Below are 19,126 nucleotides of genomic sequence, written 5' to 3' on the forward strand. Positions count from 1 at the left end.
GAAGATAGTGCAGCGAAACACTTACATTAAACTGTGTGGCACTGACACCTAGTGGTTAAATCTGACACTTGGATAAATACTGATCCAAAAAAAATATTAAAAAGAAGGGACATTTGGAGCAAATAGACAACATAACTTGTGACGTGACACTGGTAGTATGTCTGGTTTATTACTGTTTTTAATGGTCTGATGAAATGTGCTTTGCAAATCAGTTCAGATTAATGAATCAAATAAATAAATATCTATGATAAACACATACTTAGTGCTTCAACTTCGCTTGTTTCATAGGTGAAAGGCCTGGAGGTGGGCAGCAGCTATGTGATGAGGGTTCGTGCAGTCAATGATGCCGGCGTGGGTATGGCTTCAATGGCCTCTGACCTCGTGACTGCCAAGGCTGTGAAAGGTAACAATTAAATAGCTAATCTAATTATTTTCTTTTCCCCTTTAAGAACGACAGCTTTGTCGGCCATGCTTATTTGGAATGTGTACCATTTTGAAAAGTCACTTCTGTTCTGTTTTAAAATGATAACTTTGTGTACGTGTTAAAGGCTCACAGGATGTGTCCTGTATGGTGGACGAGAAGTCAGGTGACATTGTCCTGTCCTTTGCATCATGCCAACTGAACGAGGGCTCCAAGTTCATCTGGAAAAAAGACTATAAAGAAATAACAGACTTCTCCAAAGGAGTGGAGATTAAGACTGAAGGCAGCTTGTAAGTAAGGCTGCAAACAGTGAGATAAAATGTGTAGTTTAGCCCAATTTCACATCTCCATCCGTCTTTGTCTGTGTCTCTCTTGTGTTCAACACTGCAGTTCTAAGCTGATCTTTAAGCACGCAGACAAAGACGACTTTGGTACTTACTCTGTTTCTGTCACTAACACGGAGGGAGTTTCATCCAGCTACACAATCACTACTGAAGGTAGGATATAAGTCAATATCACTGCTGTAAGTCTGGCTCTGCTCTCAAAACACAACATGATAAACAACTACATTATGTGCAAGCTGAGCTGTTGGAATCTGTTCAGCTGCAGTTCTTTCGGACAGAATTGTTGAATTGTTGCCATCGATGTCCCCATTTTGTCCACAAAAAAAAGTGTTACATGTTTTGAAAATACAATTTTGGACAGTTTTGTGCAATAGCATCAGATTTGACTATGCAGCATAGAAGAAAGAGACTTGGCAAAATCCAGTGGAACACAGTATATTGAAGAACTGAGGCACAGCTGGCAATAGGCAACACACAGTTTTGTTCCACAGCTGATGAAAACTTGTAGATCACATTGCTCACATTAAGTATCCACACTTGGGACAGTGTGTGCATTTAAAAAAAAACAACAAAAAAACAAAACACATCTTCCTGTCACAAGGTGTCATTTGTTATTCAGTATGCCACTGTGCACTGATTACTTCCAGTTTGGCCGTTTTTTCTTTCAGCCCATGCTCGCGACGCGTACGATATGTATTATGCATTTCAATTATCATGAGGAAAAGGGAAGAGTGTTATAATTTATTATTATACTGTATAAACAAACACTGATTTTCAGTGGTGAGTTTTAAATTTGATCTCTATCTGTGATTTAAATAAACACCATCTGTGTTTGTGTGGACACTCCTACTCTGATTATTGACCTTAATTTGAAAAACACATTATTCAGATTATGCTCACATGAATTTATAATACATGATTCCATTAATGTTCCTGTTACTGTAGGACATTTCAATTTGATAACATTTACATGTCCACAACATGACACTCATGGCAGTGTCTTATTATAAGCTATTATTTTAAATTTAAGTCTTGAAGGATGTGAATTTGTTTGCCTTTGCCTCATTAACACATTCACAGAAATTACCTCTCCAACTTTATATGTGGCACTTAAATGACACTGATGCACACTGAGGTGTCATCTGCGTCTATAGGTGACTGACATGACAAAGTTGTTTTCTTGCCATTTCAGAGTTGGCAAAGATGCTGGCCCTCAGCTATGAAATCAGACACCCGAGTAAGTACCTTTAACTAACCCGTTATTCCCCAATAATCTCTCTCTCTCGCTATGTCCATTTTCATTTCTCTTCTCTTACACTTTTTTTTTCCTCTTTAATCTGTCTCACCCACTCTCCTACCTCTCCTTCTTCGTTTCTGCCATTCACGGGGGCCATTTTGCTTTGTTCCGTCTTACTTTGAACATGTCAGATTTCTTTATTCTTTAAGAAGAATATTTTTTTCTTTTAACTTGATCAAAAAAAGAAAAGTCTTACCAGCTTTTGCATCACCTGCCTAACTGCTATTCACCTCTCCTTTCTTTTGGCTCCCCAACTGCCTCATCCTCTCCTCTTTTCCTCCCTTCTTATCCCTCCTCTAGTTATCCCACTGAAGTCAGAGCTGGCCTACAAGATCTTGGAAAGAGGCAGAATGAGATTCTGGCTGCAAGCGGAGGAGATTTCTTCCAATGTCACATACAAATTCTTTGCAAATGACAAGGAGATGTGTGGAGCTGATGTAAGAAACATTGCACAAGTATTTTCTCTGGGTTCGGGTTGAACACAGTGCCCGTAACATTGAAGCGCGTTAAAGTCTTTTTGTTCAGAAAACAAACCTGCTCTCTCATGTTTTACAGCCAAACAAGATGGGCCATGACGTCTCCACAGGTATTATCGAGTTCATCCTGGACCGTGTCACTGAGGAGAGTGAAGGCACATACACCTGCCAGATCACAGATGGAGGAGGCAAAGCACAGAGCACCCTGGTTCTGATTGGAGATGGTGAGAGGGGCTATGACTTTCTGAATCTATCTGAAACAATATGTAAAAACAAACAAAAACAAAACAACAAAAAAACAGCCTGTCCACTACTGCTCATGATAAAAGAAAGTCATTTTATAGCAACATATTCACCTCATTTGGGGTTTATAGCATGTTGTAAATGAAATACACTATCCCTGATTTGAATTATTTACTCCATAAATTATATTTCCCCCCACCATAGAGGGGACCATTAGTCAGGTAATCCTCCACATCTACTACCAACAGCTCTCATTTATCTTTCTTGCTTTTAATTATTCCCCTTTTTTCTCACATGCATGCAGGATTCAAGGCAGCACTGGCCGAGGCTGATTACCAGAGGAGGGAGTACATCCGTGTCAAAGAGGGTAAGAAGTGGAAAAATAACTCAATATTGTTTTATTCCACTTACTTACTGTGAGAACGGCACACTACCATTATTGTCAGGAAGTTACTAATCAAATCATTTAGCAAGCACACAATTGGATCAACATTACTTCAAGTGGAAATAGTGGAAATGTCCCCATAAGCCTTACATTTACTGCTATTATCTTAGCAAATTGATGACTCGGTTTACAGCACAAAGAAGCTGCATTACTCATTCTGTTACCAAACCAAAAGGAATAGCATTCTTCAACATCTATTGCTGTGAACAGCCAAAAGCAATTAAAAAAAGTGTGAGAGTTATAGAAAAAGAGATAAAACACGAGTGAATCTTGGACGGGAATTCACGATGTGGAAAAGGGCTCCAGGATTTTAGAGGCTTGAAAAATGACGTGCAATTTGCTTTGTTTCCTCTGAATCGGTTAAGTAACACTACAGCCTACACATTAAAGCTGGAGGAGGCAAGAATTAATTCAATTATAACCACCAAGCGTAATGTACATTAAGTAAAATGAGAGAATACTAGACTTCTTGGTACTTGGTGAACAAACAATAATACCTCTTGCATCCACTATTAACACAAAAGTTGTCAGTTGCCTCTTTAAATTGCGTGGTAGTTGCATGTGAAGCACATATTTCATATTAAGAATTTCTGAGGTGTACTTAGATATGAGGCAGTGGATACAGCGCAAACAATCCTGGCTCCCACAGTAATTTATTTTAAATTATTTCACCTCCCTGGGCCTTTCTCTCCTGCCTTTATCCACCGCAGGTCCCCACTTCAGCGAGTTCCTGTCACTTCAGATTGGAGACGACTGCTCTGTCACTTTGGTCTGCAAGGTAAACACAGCCGTGCTCAATAATTATTTCATATTTACACTCTGAACAAAAGGGCGAGGCTGACTCGCGGATAGACAATTAGCTGCTCTATGGAGTGCAAGATTCCAGAATGCTGTGTAATGATAAGGTCCAGATCAAAAAGAACCATCATTATATTGTCAGTTTTTCTTCTGGGTTTGGTGTGGGGGACAAAATATAATTAAGATTGAAGTAATGTTTATAGCACTCCGAGCAAACTCTTTGTTATTTTAGCCCAAATAAGTGCATTTTGATGTGACGTACAACCAACATCGGCAATTTTAAATACTCATAGGGGACCTTTATTTGTTTATTGTCTGTATTTTTTGAGAAAAGCATGATAGGAGCAGAGATGGCGGAGATATGAGGCAGACAGCTGTCAGAGGGCAAGTGCATTTGAAAAGCAGTTTAATGAAAAGTGAAGCCGAAGCAGTTTTGGGGTTGGATGCGCCTGATACTGACTAGGTGTTGTTTGGGATTTTATTATCTGCTTTATATATAGGCTATAAAAGAAGCTAAAACCTTGTTAACGATAATTACGGTGAATGTTTTTCCATTTGCAGGTTGCTAATTTGAAGAAGGAGTCAGAGTTCCACTGGTACAGAGAAGACACAGAGATCATCCCTGATGTGAAGCCTGACCTTGGATCAGGAGTCTGTAAACTGCCAATTAAACTGGTAATTGCACTTTGGAGCTGCTGTTCATTTGAATGCAATAAGCCAGCACAATGTTACTATTTATACATAGCAGCAAGAAGCAGGACATAAAATATATCCGTGTGCTCCCACGTTACTTAGACAATTTTGTGTATTTCTGCCGCTTGCATGCTTCTTCAGTTTTCACGGAAGACGGCTGGAGTTTATAAGGCCACCATCAGTGACGACAGAGGAAAAGACATGAGTCAAATTGACATCTCCGGAAAAGGTAAACATGGGGCTGATTTCCTGATTAATTAGGGGAATAATTCACAGAGTGGCCAGTAATTGAGCAGGAATAAATAACAACATAATGGCTTGTAAAAAAAAGTAAACAACTAAGGAAGAGTTTAACACTCATTAAAAAGTGATAGACCGGATAAAATTGGATTTAAATGTAAGCACTGTATCTTTACTTGGCAAATTAATGGGTTTTTAACAAACCCTGTAAGTCAAATGTTGTTTTTTACCAACAACTGCATAAACATAGTTGGTATGTGGCAGTTTGCGAACCTGCTGGCTGCATTTAAACCTTTTTAAACCTTTTAATGACCACAGATTGATCTTTGTTGTTTTCATGAATGTAAGAGGTATAAAAATCACTTATTCATCCATTTATCCATTGACTACCTGCTCAGTTAATGGTTAAAATGGCTGTTTGTTCTGGATCCAGTAACCTTTAACCTTTCCTCGTCAAACGACACTGTTTCAGTTCTTTCACCCCCATTTCGGAGCCAGTACTGCATGCAGCACACAGGCGTGACCCGACTGGTCCTTACATGCTGCCACCAGAGGGCAGCATTGACTTCCATTCTCTTGGCTCTCATCTTGACCCCATGTTCTTCCTCTCTCTCCTAGTTTTTGAAAATGCCATAAATAAGATCACCAAACTTGCCGGTAGGTATTTGTCTTAAACACACAGACACACACAGACACACACACAATACATAAATATTAAAACTGTACTGGGCATCATCATGTTCATCCTCCACCTACAGAGACTAAACAGATCACACACACACACACACAGAGAAGATGTCACGCTGGAAGCATTTGGCCATCATGCCATCATGTGGTGAAATCACTTTAAAATTCCACCGCACTGTCACAGTGACAGTGTGGAGGAGCATCTTACTCCTATTTTAAGAGACAGTCACTTGACAGCTCTGCAGCCACTGCTACAGAGGAGAAGAGGGTTCATTACTGTGATAATGGGAAACCATGGTGATGCGACCAGGTGGATGACACACTTGTGCATTTGTACTGTGCAGTGAGCAAAAGTTCCACTTAAACATAGTACTATAAAACTCCCTTTTAGGTATAAAGGCTTACCCCCCAAAAATCAGTTAATAAAAACTGTGACGGTTGAAGTGCTGTACTTAACACAGCATAGCAAAAAAAAGTCTGCACTCTACACTCTGCACTACGCTTCATTAGTACAAACACTCTCCAAGCTGGATAATGGTGACACAAAAAAGGGAAGTGTACTGTAAAGCGGGCATAACGGTTGCTGCAGTTGGATGTTTGTTTTTATTCATCTCATTCCAGGGTAAGTGTCACCTGTAGCCCCTCTCACTACACAGAGCGACTTACTCCGTAGCTGCATGTGCCTGCTTCTTTGATTTGCACCAACTTCTCTCACCTCCTTCTTCCCCTCCTGCAGGAGCCAGTGCAGCAGAGCTGGTGATTAGCTGCACAGCAACGGGCATTCAGCTACAGTGTCACATGAAGTATTACACCTCAGAGATGAACGTCACTTGGCTTAAAGGGTAAGACACCAATCTTACATTACTAATAAAAACAACAGCTATTAATTATTAATAGTGTTGCCAGTCTAGATTCTGTATGTGAACATACAGAGTCTATACAGAGGTGGAAAGGGTACTGAAATATTATACTCAATTTAGTACTGGTCTAAAAATGTACTCAAGTTAAAGTAAAAAAGTAGCTTGTTTAGAAATGACTTAGTTACTTTTTTTTAACAAAGTTGGGGTTCTTACTTGTGTCGTGCAAAAAGGACGAGGGGACACAAATCTCACATGAATTGATTTTACAAAATAAAATATTTAAACACATAATGTATTGGTCAAAGTGGGTCAAAGGTCACAAATGTCACCCACTCAGGGACCTTAATTAGCACCAATTCACCTGGCCTCATCATGACTCTCATGTTTAATATTGCAGCTCCCGTGCTGCACACAGGAAGTGATTTTATTTTATGTCAAGACAGATGGAGGCAACAGCAACATTGTGCTAGTAAAGGGAGACGACTGCAGACGAGTTGGACTATGACTGAAAAGAAAAAGGGCCCATGAGAAGTTTCAGAATTCAGTGAATTCTGTTGCTAAAAAATGGTCATTCAGCCGTTTGATGATGATGAGATAAACCCTTCTTGATTCTGTCCACACCGGTGCTACACACAAACGCTCCCTCAGTCAGGTCTGATAGTTTTGCTTCACAGAAGCTGTTTTCAGATGAAGGACACATCACACAAATAAAGTTATATCTTTTCCATTCACAAAGAATAGTAATGTCAGCCACAACAAGAAAATAAAATCCCCAAAGGTTACACCCTGCAGCTTCAAGTATAGAATCATAGCAGGATGTTATTTTGGTTACATACAGTAGGGTCTTTACTATCTCAAGAGAAAACATGCAACATGCAACATGCAAGTGCAAGCATTGCATCAGGGAATTATCTTACTGTTAGCATGTTGTTGGTATCAAGGTCGTTTTTAGAGTGGGTTTGCTAGTATTTTGTTTTATTTTTTGTAAAAGCTTAGTTTTATGTAATATGGAGTATTTTCCAGGTGCAAGATTCAAAAAGGTGATTATAACACAAAAAGATTATGTATGAAATTAATTTACAAAGACAAAAACTAAGCACACTTTCATTACAGTTTTAGTAATATGAAACACACAATTCAGTTTCAGTTAGTTATCGTTTTGGTTTTGAAAAAATGTTTTTTCAATTTCTGTTTTCATTAACGATAATAACCTTGTTTGGAAATCAAACTTTTGATTGTCCATTTCTAGTTTCATCAATCACATTTAAGCAGGCTTTGTTTTTGTTTTTTTTAGTGACCAAAATGCACCACTATCATATTTTGAATTCACATGAAGATAGTTATTAATGAGACAAAAACTCAATGTCTATTCAAGATAACTTTCAACTCTAAATCATGGATATCGAGGAAGCTGCAAATTATTGACCATTGCCACGTCAAGAGTAATTCATTGTCATGAGCTACAGCCCAGAGGTCACTCATGGACAGTCCACGGTCCAGATCTGGACACATTTCCATAAATTGTGTATAAATGCCACATTTTAACATTTTTAACTGGCACTGATTATACAGACTTTACAGCATCACAAGTGCATACACTGTAAATCATCACGTGACAGCATTCAGCCAATCATGTCACGGAGTGAGAAATACAGTACGCTCCAGGGAAAGATGAGCGCAGGAAGAACAAACTGATTATCAGATGAAAGTAAGAAAATTAACTTCTCTTGGCATGATCTGAAAACAGACACCACAGAGATTTAACTTGATTGAATTCATTTCATTTACTAAAATTGCTCCTACTTTTATTTTTATTCCCTAAAGTTAAGCACTTTAATTTAAGATTCAACTCATGTGCAACTTAAGTGCTTTATTTGATTTTATACACCTTTTTTATCTTTACCTGACATCAGAAGAGAAATTCAATGGATAAATTGGCAAAACATATTGTGTAAAACAATCTTGTTACTATATTTTCTTTAATATGAAAGTCAGTAATTATAAAACTCAACAGAAGCTTTGAAGCTTCGGACCTTTGCAAAATGACTTTTTCTCAGAATACTAATTCACTACCCCCTAACTGGTGTGTTCCAAGATGATTATTTCCTCTACTACAACAAAAAAAAAGACGAAAACAATAACCCCTGTATTAGTAGTCATAGCTGTCGCCTTAGGAGGAATAAGAATGTTCCTCTAAGTCTTAAACATACTGACCACAAACTATCATTTTGCCTTTCTCGCAAGTTAAAACTGTCGGGGAGCGGCATTAACAATAAACCACACAAAACAAAACTTGTGATGGCTTCTCTGGGCGAGTGTTTAATTATCCTGGTTATTTCAATAAAATTCCTCTGTTTTGTGACAAGACTCACACCCTTAACACGCTCTATAAAGAAGCAAGGTCCTTCTGCACTTACAGGCACTTTGTCACACCCAGGAAGATTAAAATGCAACCAAATGGGAGCGGGTGGACGGAAAGAAACAGTGAAAAAAGGATTAAGAGAAATGAAAGTGAAAAGTGACGTTGGAGGCCACTGCGGCCTTTCTGTTATTCCAATATTAAAAGAACAAAAAAAACATATATAGGGTGAACAGATGTTTAACCTCTAACTGGTATATTCATGTGTACATGAAGAGAGAAACATTGATTTCCCCTGACGTAACATTAGGCAAACATGTAAATCTTTAAATAGACTAACTTCTGCTCTCCTCTCCTCTCTCCTCCTCAGTGAGACTAAACTCTCCCACAGTGACAAGCATGTGATTGGAGGAAACCCTGCTATGGCAACGATGGAGGTATTATCTTCTATGCAGTGCTGCACACTCTACGTATTCTCCATGATTCATACATGGGTGATTTTTATGACAGAGAAGCACCTCAGGTGGTGGCACTGTTGCCAATCAGTGTTGCTTAAAAAGACCTCAGAGAGCCTTTGAAGAACATGGCACCAGGGGCAGCTGCGCAAGGAATTATGGAATAAAAAACAATACGTTTCTAAGTCTTTAAACTTGTACATTTCCCCCACTGTTTGTATCAAAGGAAGCTTTATAAATGAATTATTTCATGTCTTTAAAACAAAACAAAAAAGTAAAACAGGAGCTGAACACTGGTCACATGACTGAATAGCTAATTGTCACTTCACAGGTGATCGAGCCAGAGGACAAGGACAAAGGGATGTACTCCATCGTGATCACTGACCCTGAAAACTCACATAAACGCACCCTGGACCTCAGTGGTGATGGTCAGTAGCTTTTATGGCTCCAGTTTCTCCTCATTTGTTCTAGTTGCATGTGTGTGTGTGTGGCACCACTTTATGGTAATACTGGAGAGAAAATGGGGTTAAAACAACACAGACACTTGTTTTTATGGAGCTCTTAAGAGTATTCAATCTATAGTGGTACAGTTATAACTCCACATCAATATTTTTGATGTATGGTATGAATAATGTTTAGTAATTTATAAAAAAAGAGAGCAGGTACCACACATACACAAAAGTGGCAACATTATCAAAATGGCAAAGACTAGAGACGTCTTACATGAGGAAAACACAGACTAAATGTTGGAATGCTTACTGGGTTCACGTCAGATGAACTGACTAAATACCAAACTACAGTAATTAATACTGAAGTGAGTTAACTGGACACAGCTGAAACTAACTGTAGAGGAGCAGGTAATCCAAATGGCAGCAAAACACAGAGAGGGAATAGTATCTGAAATCTGAGAAAAATTGAAATGAAATGCTATTACATTTGAAGAAAATAATCTTCTCTATGACTCACTTTTTCCACATGTTTTAAGTATTCACTATATGTTCATGTTCTGGTGAGAACTAATGGAATTAATGACTGGTTTAATCCTGGATATTCATCGATTAAAATATCAAAATGTATATCAAACATAAAACTTTGAGCATTTAACATTTCCAAAGAAAGGCCACTATTTTATAACACTGAGCATGTTCTCAATAGTGACAAAATAAGTCATAATCAGCATCACTGCATTTCCAGTTGCATTTCTGTCCTCATTCTCAAGCAAAACCAAGATATAGTGTTTTTATACAAATACAGTACCTGTATATACTGTAGGGCACAGTACAGTTTTACTATAGGTGCATTTTTACTATTCTTACTCTAAAAAGACAATTCATATTGTGAACAGTAGCAGTGAAATTCTGTTTTTATCTTTTACAGTATATGACAAGGCCTTTGCTGAGTTCCAGAGACTCAAGTAAGTGCACAATCCTGAGCTTGTTACTTTACATTGTCTATACTTATTTCATGTCTACATATCACATATTTACTTTTTCTATTTCAATGCTGAAAGTGTGACACTCAGTATCTTGTGTACTGGACGACTGCTGAGACACTTTCTGTCCACGCACTGAAAATCACATCACTCGCACCATGTTTAACATAAAGTCATGTGACATTTTCACTGAATAGTTCAAATGAAAGTTGGGCATTTGAAGTCACAACGACTTCCAGAGCTTTTTTTTTTTGTTTCACTGAGACAATAAAATAAGAACACCTTTAAAATAAACTGATGAGTTTAAATGATCTATTGGATTTTACTGTTTTACTGTATGGTCTGAAAAACAATCTGATGCTTCTGCTTCTGTGCGGCAGCATTGCCTCTGCCTCCCGTCTGCTTAAGCACTTCATAAAAGTGCGCCGCGTTTAGTTTACCGAGTGTCTAACGGGAGTGACAAGGTCAGAACCTTTAGCAGATGAAAATTACTCACTTGTTTGCACAGCGATCTGCGTCTGTCTTCTCTCATGTGCTGCTGAAACGCTGTCACTCAGCCAGTGCATGAGGTTTTTATGCACTTTCCTGTATAAAATAGCCTACATGTTGGTACTGCAAACACCTTCAACTACAATTTACTTATCAATAAACAAATTGATGCTTAAAACATGTGCAGACCAAAGGGAAACCCCCACCAACCTAATTTTGCAAATATGTTTAAAATCAATTGAAACGCCAAACATTAAACCCTACACGTGGAGAGAGATTTGCAACAAATCCCTTCTCTAATTAACATTCAAAGAAAGACTTTAAAGCAGGAAACATTCTCCAACACACTTTTGAATGAGGATCAACATGCCAGGAGGAGAGCAGAGTCCTCCCAGCCATCTGCTCGCGTGTCTGACCTCTGCTCCTCCCATGCTGCTCCGACGGTTCCCGTCCAGTTATTACAAAGCAATATCAATTTTTTCCCATGAAAAGATTTGCAATGTCCCTCGGAAAACTGTTGTATAATGTGGTTTGGCTCCAAACCCAGAATAGATAGCTTGTGGCAAACCATCTGACCACAGTTATTGACCCAGCAATGGAAAAGATATTATGTTTGTTGTCAGGCAGTGAGGAAAAAAAACAACACATTATCACAACTATCAACCCTACAGTTCAACTCAGGATCAGAGGTTAACTTTATAGATTTGATGCATACATTCACATTCATTCAGGATATTTCTTTTTTAAAGTGAGACGTACAGTTTGTTAAGAAAAAATACATAGAAAAAAACGAACTTTTAAACCTTTCTTGTCTTTGCGTTTCAGGGCTGAAGCTTACGCTGAGAAGAGTAAGTGCATCATCATCAGTGTAATCATAGGACTGTAAAGAACAGTTAGTTTGTTTTAGATTACATTACATTACATTACATGTCAGGGGGTACGGGTCTAAACCACTGAGCCACTCCACCCCATAATTAATACACAAAAACATGTTTCTTATTGAAAATAAATGTATTAGTAAAATTAGTATAATTGCATTATAATCAGTCTTGTATGAAGTACCTAAAAGTGATACTTGATTAAAAGTATCGAAAATGACTTTGGTAGAAGTTGAAGTCACTTTTTAGAAGGCTTAAAGTATGAGACATTTACTCTACTTTTTTTACTTACTCTACATTTTACATCAGAAAATTCCTACTGATACTTGAATTTCAGAAGTACACGTATTAAAAAGGTGATGAGTAAAGATTGAGCCATGGTGGAAGGTTGTGGGTTCTATGTGTCCTTGAGCAAGATACTTAACTTAGAGCAAATGTGGTGGAGTAAAATTTGCTAGAAAAACAAATAAACTACAGATACGTCAATTTTGTACTTAAGTGTTCTAACAAAGCATTTGTACATTTGTTACAATAGAAGACTGATTATAATACTGAATTATTTTAATCAGTGACAGGTCTGTCAAACTTACGCAATAGCACAGCAGGCGACCAACATACATTAACAAGCAATAATAATAATAATCATTAATCGTAAAAATCGTTTCAGATCGCGGTAAGGTTATTGGAGGATTGCCTGATGTTGTCACCATTATGGAAAAGAAGGTAATGTTTTCACTCTCTCTGTGTTTTCTGTCTGTCTGTGTAAATATGTACACGTTTGCCTAATAAGTCTTATTTTTTGCTTGCCACAGACCCTGAGTTTAACTTGCACCGTGTGTGGGGACCCCAAGCCGCAGGTGTCATGGCTGAAGGGCGGAGCAGAGGTTGAACCTGATGATAAGGTGAACGCGGCTGTCACAGTGGGCGTGACAGGGATCACACTCTCACTAATCTGCTTTTAATCATGTTTTGTTTTACCAAAGCAGGCACATAATTAAATTGTACGCACGACTCTTGCGCCACACTGCAGCATGTTATTTTTATTTTTTTCACCGAAGCCTCGTTCCTCTCACTGGTTTTTACCTGTCAAACGCTACTGCTGACTCTGAGCAGTTTAACCTCTTCAGAAAGCCGGTTCATCCTTCTTCCCTCACGATTAATTAGGTAATTAATCATGGGGGGGAGGCTTACAATAGAATGTTACCATCAGCTTGTCCAGAGATACTGTGGAATCCCTGTGGAAAAACCTGATGCAGTAGACTACATCAGGTTTTTCCACTGTCATTTTTATTTGAAGATTCATATTTATACCTGTGCAGTTAAACACATTACTACAATGATGGCTTTAATGTAGGGGTGACATTAAGGAACTAAAGAAATTACGGAATTTAATTTAAAGGGGCTATATGTAAGATACGCAACTCGAGTTTAAAACCGGTACTGTAAGCTTCAAAATAATTTTTAATGAGTCACTAACTCACGGGGAGACTAGAGCATTTCGACTTTGTCCCTGATCCGCTCTCCTTTCACTATGTATGTTTAATGAGTGGGTTAGAACAGTGTGCGGCTTTAACCTTTCTGTTACCATCCTGTCATCACGGACAGGATTTGGCATTGCAAACGTCTCATTACCGTAACTCCTAGAACGTTTGTGACATCTAGAAAAATATACAGAAATAGAGCTTTGTGCCCATATATACAGTAGATGGCACATATACTTTTCCGTGGAAGGACCGTCCAATCGTAGACAAGATTCACCAGTGCATCACACGTTTGTGATGTCAGCTTCTTAGTACCGTAATTCCTAAGCGGTTGAATAACTGGCAGATATCAAAAGTTGGAAGTTGTCTTGGAAAAAGGTGCAGAAACACTCACTCACTCACTCACTGAACATTTTTTGACAATTCTACAGCCATAAAATCTAAATAAATCCGGGCCTGAATATCATGCTAGTCATAAGAGCAGCATGAGAGCTCCAGACGTCACGTGACTGACACGCCCCCAGGCAGGAAACAACGTGGTTCATCTCATAATTATATACAGTAGATGGCACATAAATCAGGCCATTTGTCAGACAACTTGCTCTTTCGTAGACGGGGGTAACGGGAAAGTATTTTACCAGATCTGCACAGATCGGGGTCAGAGAGACAGTGGCGGTGAATCACTGCAATGAAATGCGCTCACAGTGAGTTATGACTTGTAACTTACAAGTCGTAGACAACGACTTGTAGTGTAACTGACATACAAGTTTGCACAGCAACATTAATATTACACTGTCCGAGCACGTTCCACAGCAGTGATTCACCTCCACCGTCTCTGTGGGTCTGTCGATGACTGTTTGGACATCCTGGGGCACAACATCCATCAACCATCTTCACTTTTATGATGAAAACAGCCAGCGAAGAGACGAGTTTTCTGACATGTTGTCTGATTTATGTGCCGTCTACTGTATAAGGGATGAACCACACTGTTTCCTGTCAGGGGGGCGTGTCGAAGGCGTTACCTTGGTTGTGTGACATCAACATCCAGCAGAGCTCTAGAAGAGTAACACTACACTGAGGATTACACAGTGTTGCTTTAAGACATATTGCAGCACTACATTTTCCAATTAGTGTGTATTCTCATTAAATGTGTTAAATGCAAATACAATTAGTTTGATGATATACACAAAATCTTTTATCTGTCTATGATTGAACTGCTGCAAATTCCTGATAGAGCCACAGTCCAGTGCCTCACATACAGTGTATATACTGCTGCTGTGATAACACCTGCTTTTAACTTCATCACCCATTAGAATCCCTTCCTGAAGGGGATCTACTTAGTAACTTAGGTGAGAACAGTGTTATCAGCAGCACACTCCTGGCCCTGAAACGCAACACATCTACCTCATTGACCTACTTGCCAAACTGTATAAGTCTACAGTTAGTCCCCAGTCAGTGGAAACTCTTTCAAACAGCATCGGCATCCTAAGGCTCCTATCGGCTTTGAAGATTTAAGTTTGAGAAACGTCCGTCCAGGAGGAATTTATGCTCAAGTTTGCCCTCGTCTTTATTCATTCCCTCACCTGACACTAATCTGTCTACAACAAGAGCTGACATCCTCGGTGATGTGTTTCCCAAACCTCTCCCTAATGCTTGCACCACCACAGAGACTAGTGAACATATTAACAGGAGAATAAAAGAATCAGATCCGGCACTGAAACTCAGAACAGAAATGACTACAAATCAGGTTCAAATGCAAGTGACTTATAGCAAGTTAATACCCTTTTCATATTTGGTCATTCTTGGATTTGTTGTGTTATGACTATCATTGTTGTTAGATAAACAATAATCATATTTTACACTGATAACACAGAGACAAACATAAAGGAAATACTCTCCAAGTCAAAAAGGCAAAATTCAAACCAATCAAAGCATAGACTGTAAAATTGGACAGAATACAGGTACAGAAACTGAAGCCAATGTCTGTAACCTGTACTGATAACTGATAAAGCAGGGCAGGCTGTGCCGTGATTGTCAAGTAGTACTTCTCTGTAGGTGCAGGTGTAGTTGAATTTGCTGTGCACAAGCTCTCATGCACAGCCCTAAACTCTGAAAAAATCTTATTTAAAAAGAAAGGAAAAAAGATCAGAGGGTTCAAAACAGCAGTCTGCAAACCAAAACCCAAAATAATACAAAAGTAAATTGTCCTATAAAAACTCTAATAAATGATGTACTCACCTATTGTGTTAGTAACCTTTAACTGGTCGAACAAGACCGTTTGAGAAAGAAACACAGATTTCATTTTTTGCTTGAATTTATTTGGTTTTTAGTTTCCCAGCATTAGATGACTTTTTCTCTTAACAGGGATGTAATTAGCTCACTACAAACGCCACTCACTTCACACCAGTGAAGTCAGTGAAGTCAGACTACGAGTCCTCTTAAAGATAAAGTCACAACTCTGGATAGTTTTGTTTAAATAGTCATTAATTTCCTTTAATGTATAGATTGAGCTACAAGGGCTCAGCCGAACAGAACAGACTGAAATAAATCAATATTCTCTGTGTCCAGTGTGAGCAGTGCTCAGTGTTTGCTGAGGGGAGTTGTCAATCAAACCCCCCAAACTGAGTAAAAAGAAAAAAATCCATTATGAAATACAATTTTAAGTGGCAGGCATTTAAAATGTTTTATGTATCCCACACAGTCCCCATGATGCCTTTTCACTTTTGTGTAACCTTTGATTTCCTATTTCAGTACACGGTCTCCCTGGACCAGGGCAGGTTTGCCAGTCTGACGATCAAAGGCGTATCTATGGAGGATTCTGGCAGATATACCATGAGTGTCCAGAATAAATTTGGTGGAGAGTCTGTGGATATAGTGGTGAGTGTCATTCCTGTGTACTGCAAATGACTGGATTTACTCAGAGCCATGACATTTTATTTTTATTTTTTTTAGACCATCTGTGGCACTAAAACTTGTCTTAACTGGGCCAAACGGAGGATATATATATATCTGTGTGACCACACTTATGTTTAATTCAGTCACCTTATGACTTTTCTTTGACCTTACCTCTACAAGAATAGTTTGGAAAAGTGGGGTTGGTTGACGTCAGTTGCATGCACCTGTGTTCTGTGTACTGAGCTCAGCAATCCACAGTCCCAACTGGAAAAAAAAGGAAAAAATAATTCAGCCACTTTACATAATACGTCATAAAATCTGCCTCAGCTTAAATGTACAGTTTGTTATTTCTGCTGCTATGTGTCTCTCAATCAAAACAATAACATAAAAGACCTGGTTTGATGATGTTGGCAAGCAGTGCGGGGTCATGGGAAATGTTATTTTTTTATCTTGTTATCTTATTTGCTCTTTAAAAGGGAGAGCTTTGGCAGCAGAACACGTAGCTCATGGCAAAGTCACGATCCACTCGTGACAAATACACACAATGAAAAGAAGGGGAAAAAAACTGGAGAAAAAAACACACCAGTTAGTTGTAACGAGTATTTCATATGATGTTTCATACGGGGTTTGGCAGAGACGGGTAAATCCTAAAAAGGCATCCAATATCAAGCCTTGAATAGAAATAAAGATCTTTGTGGATTTAAACAGTTTTAGTCTATATTAGTTTGGGTGTTTTAAGATATTTAATGCAAAAATGTTACATATTATAATCTTTAAGTGTTTGTTATCTTAATAATTCTGTCCAGCACTTAACCTTAGAGCCATTATACGACTTTGTAAACTACTTACTCCCGACTGAAACAAAAAGCCCAGTGAATTTAGCTCAAGAGAAAAGAAGAGTTATTGGTCTACTCCACATGTGAATTCATTAATAAGTTCAATTGTGGTCATTTGTGACGTCTGTGTATGAAAGCCTGTGTTCGGATTTCCTTTAGTATTGCAAACTTCCTGTGAAACAACTCTTGCAACACAATCTCCAGTTTCCTGTAAGAAAAAACTGTCCAACAAGTTAAAGCAATGCTACAGAAGAGGATTAGGGTCAAATGTTTTTGAAAAACAGCCTGATTATATCAGAATTCTCACTTTCATCTCAGAATTCTGAGATGAAAGTGCTGACAAAGAGCTGTTGCCTCATCAACCCCACTTCAAAAATCCCAAACCATCACTTTTAAACAACAGTGTTTTTCAATTTTATTTCACTGTCACCTGAAAATGCGACTGTACGGCAAGTCTCATTTTTTCTCTTTGACTTTCTACAGGTGACCACATACCGCCATGGAGAGAAAATCCCTGAGGCAAAACCAACTCTGACTCCGAAGACGATCATCCCTCCCAAGCTTCCCATTGAAATCCCTCAGACGAAGTCTCAGCCTGCTGCTGCTAGCCCCGCCCCCGCCGCTCCTAGCCCTGCCCCTCCCAAGGTTGCACCAGGAAGGGGGATGAAGAGCCCCACTCCCACGAGGAGGAAGTAGAAACCATGACAGTGATACGTGAAAGAAGAAGAAACATATTTCACACCCGGAGCACATGCAGACCACACGGAGTTTTGAGGCTTTTACTGGTGCTTATCCATTTGGATAATTGTTAAAAAGAATTAAGTTAAATTGAGCTAGCCCACTGTGGAACGAATGAGGAAAAAGGTAAAACTGCATCACTGTGCAAATGAGAAGAGAGTTTATTTTAATTGAAATGAAGTGAAAAGAAACTTGAATAAAGCAAAATTTCCACACACGGCTTTGCGTATCATGCTAAGTGTCATACTTGGACTCAAGTCTGATTCAAACACGATTTCTTTATTTTCAGGACTTGACTTGGACTTAGATGCCGACTCAAGTCGTGGCGAGAAGAACCTTTAAGCAATTCTTGGTAGTACACCATAATAATTAGACATACAGCACTATATACTGTATGTATTCCACAGCTTATTGTGTTAATGATCACAGAGACACAATAAATTCTTCCCCTTTTAGATTTTACAGTAAATCAACTTCAAAAGCGAAGCACTGGCGGCCATCTTGGAGATGACTCTGATTCAGATCATGGAGATACTTGACTTGGACTCTCGACTAAACACTAAAACACTGAGGGCATAAGACTCGTCACAGACATGTGGTTTAGTGACTGGACTAAAACACTACCTCGCAGTTACAGGACACTCACTCACTCACTCATCGTCATCTACTGCTTTATCCTCCACATGAGGGTCGCTGCTGCCAATCTCAGCTGACAGGTTGCCAATCCATCCGAGGGCCACATATAGAGACAAACAATCATCCATTCTCACACCTGTCCAATTTGCCTACTAATCACCAAATCTGCATGTTTTTGGACTGTGGGAAGAAACCGGAAAACCCGGAGAAAACCCACATATGCAACGGGAGAACATGCAAAAACCAACCGTGTGGCCTTTACAGGACACTCATCATCTAATTATAGAGCTGTGTATGTTTGGAACAGTGGCTATGACACGCTCTCATCAGTGTCCTGCTGATTTTATTTTTCACTGATTCCTGGATTTTTATTTTAGTCTTCATTTGAGAGTCTTAAATGGTAGAAAGAAGCACACGTTTTTA

General features: G+C 38.9%; 1 protein-coding gene across 1 annotated transcript in view; it reads left to right on the plus strand.

Annotated features, from left to right (window-relative positions):
* The window catches only part of myom2b (myomesin 2b), a 30,725-nt gene extending 12,438 nt beyond the window's left edge, over positions 1–18,287 (plus strand). Inside the window, exons 20-39 of the mRNA XM_044030513.1 lie at positions 289–403; positions 549–711; positions 812–918; positions 1,958–2,002; positions 2,363–2,499; positions 2,618–2,762; positions 3,086–3,148; positions 3,937–4,004; positions 4,586–4,699; positions 4,859–4,946; positions 5,576–5,614; positions 6,381–6,486; positions 9,234–9,300; positions 9,650–9,746; positions 10,696–10,732; positions 12,065–12,087; positions 12,785–12,840; positions 12,930–13,019; positions 16,350–16,475; positions 17,813–18,287. Coding sequence (XP_043886448.1) covers positions 289–403; positions 549–711; positions 812–918; positions 1,958–2,002; positions 2,363–2,499; positions 2,618–2,762; positions 3,086–3,148; positions 3,937–4,004; positions 4,586–4,699; positions 4,859–4,946; positions 5,576–5,614; positions 6,381–6,486; positions 9,234–9,300; positions 9,650–9,746; positions 10,696–10,732; positions 12,065–12,087; positions 12,785–12,840; positions 12,930–13,019; positions 16,350–16,475; positions 17,813–18,025 — 1,899 coding nt within the window. The 3' untranslated portion in view covers positions 18,026–18,287. The remainder of the gene's footprint in view (positions 1–288; positions 404–548; positions 712–811; positions 919–1,957; positions 2,003–2,362; positions 2,500–2,617; positions 2,763–3,085; positions 3,149–3,936; positions 4,005–4,585; positions 4,700–4,858; positions 4,947–5,575; positions 5,615–6,380; positions 6,487–9,233; positions 9,301–9,649; positions 9,747–10,695; positions 10,733–12,064; positions 12,088–12,784; positions 12,841–12,929; positions 13,020–16,349; positions 16,476–17,812) is intronic.
* Positions 18,288–19,126: the final 839 nt, after the last annotated feature.

This window comes from Solea senegalensis, linkage group LG7 (genome assembly GCF_019176455.1).
Source record: "Solea senegalensis isolate Sse05_10M linkage group LG7, IFAPA_SoseM_1, whole genome shotgun sequence".
Lineage (NCBI taxonomy): Eukaryota > Metazoa > Chordata > Actinopteri > Pleuronectiformes > Soleidae > Solea > Solea senegalensis.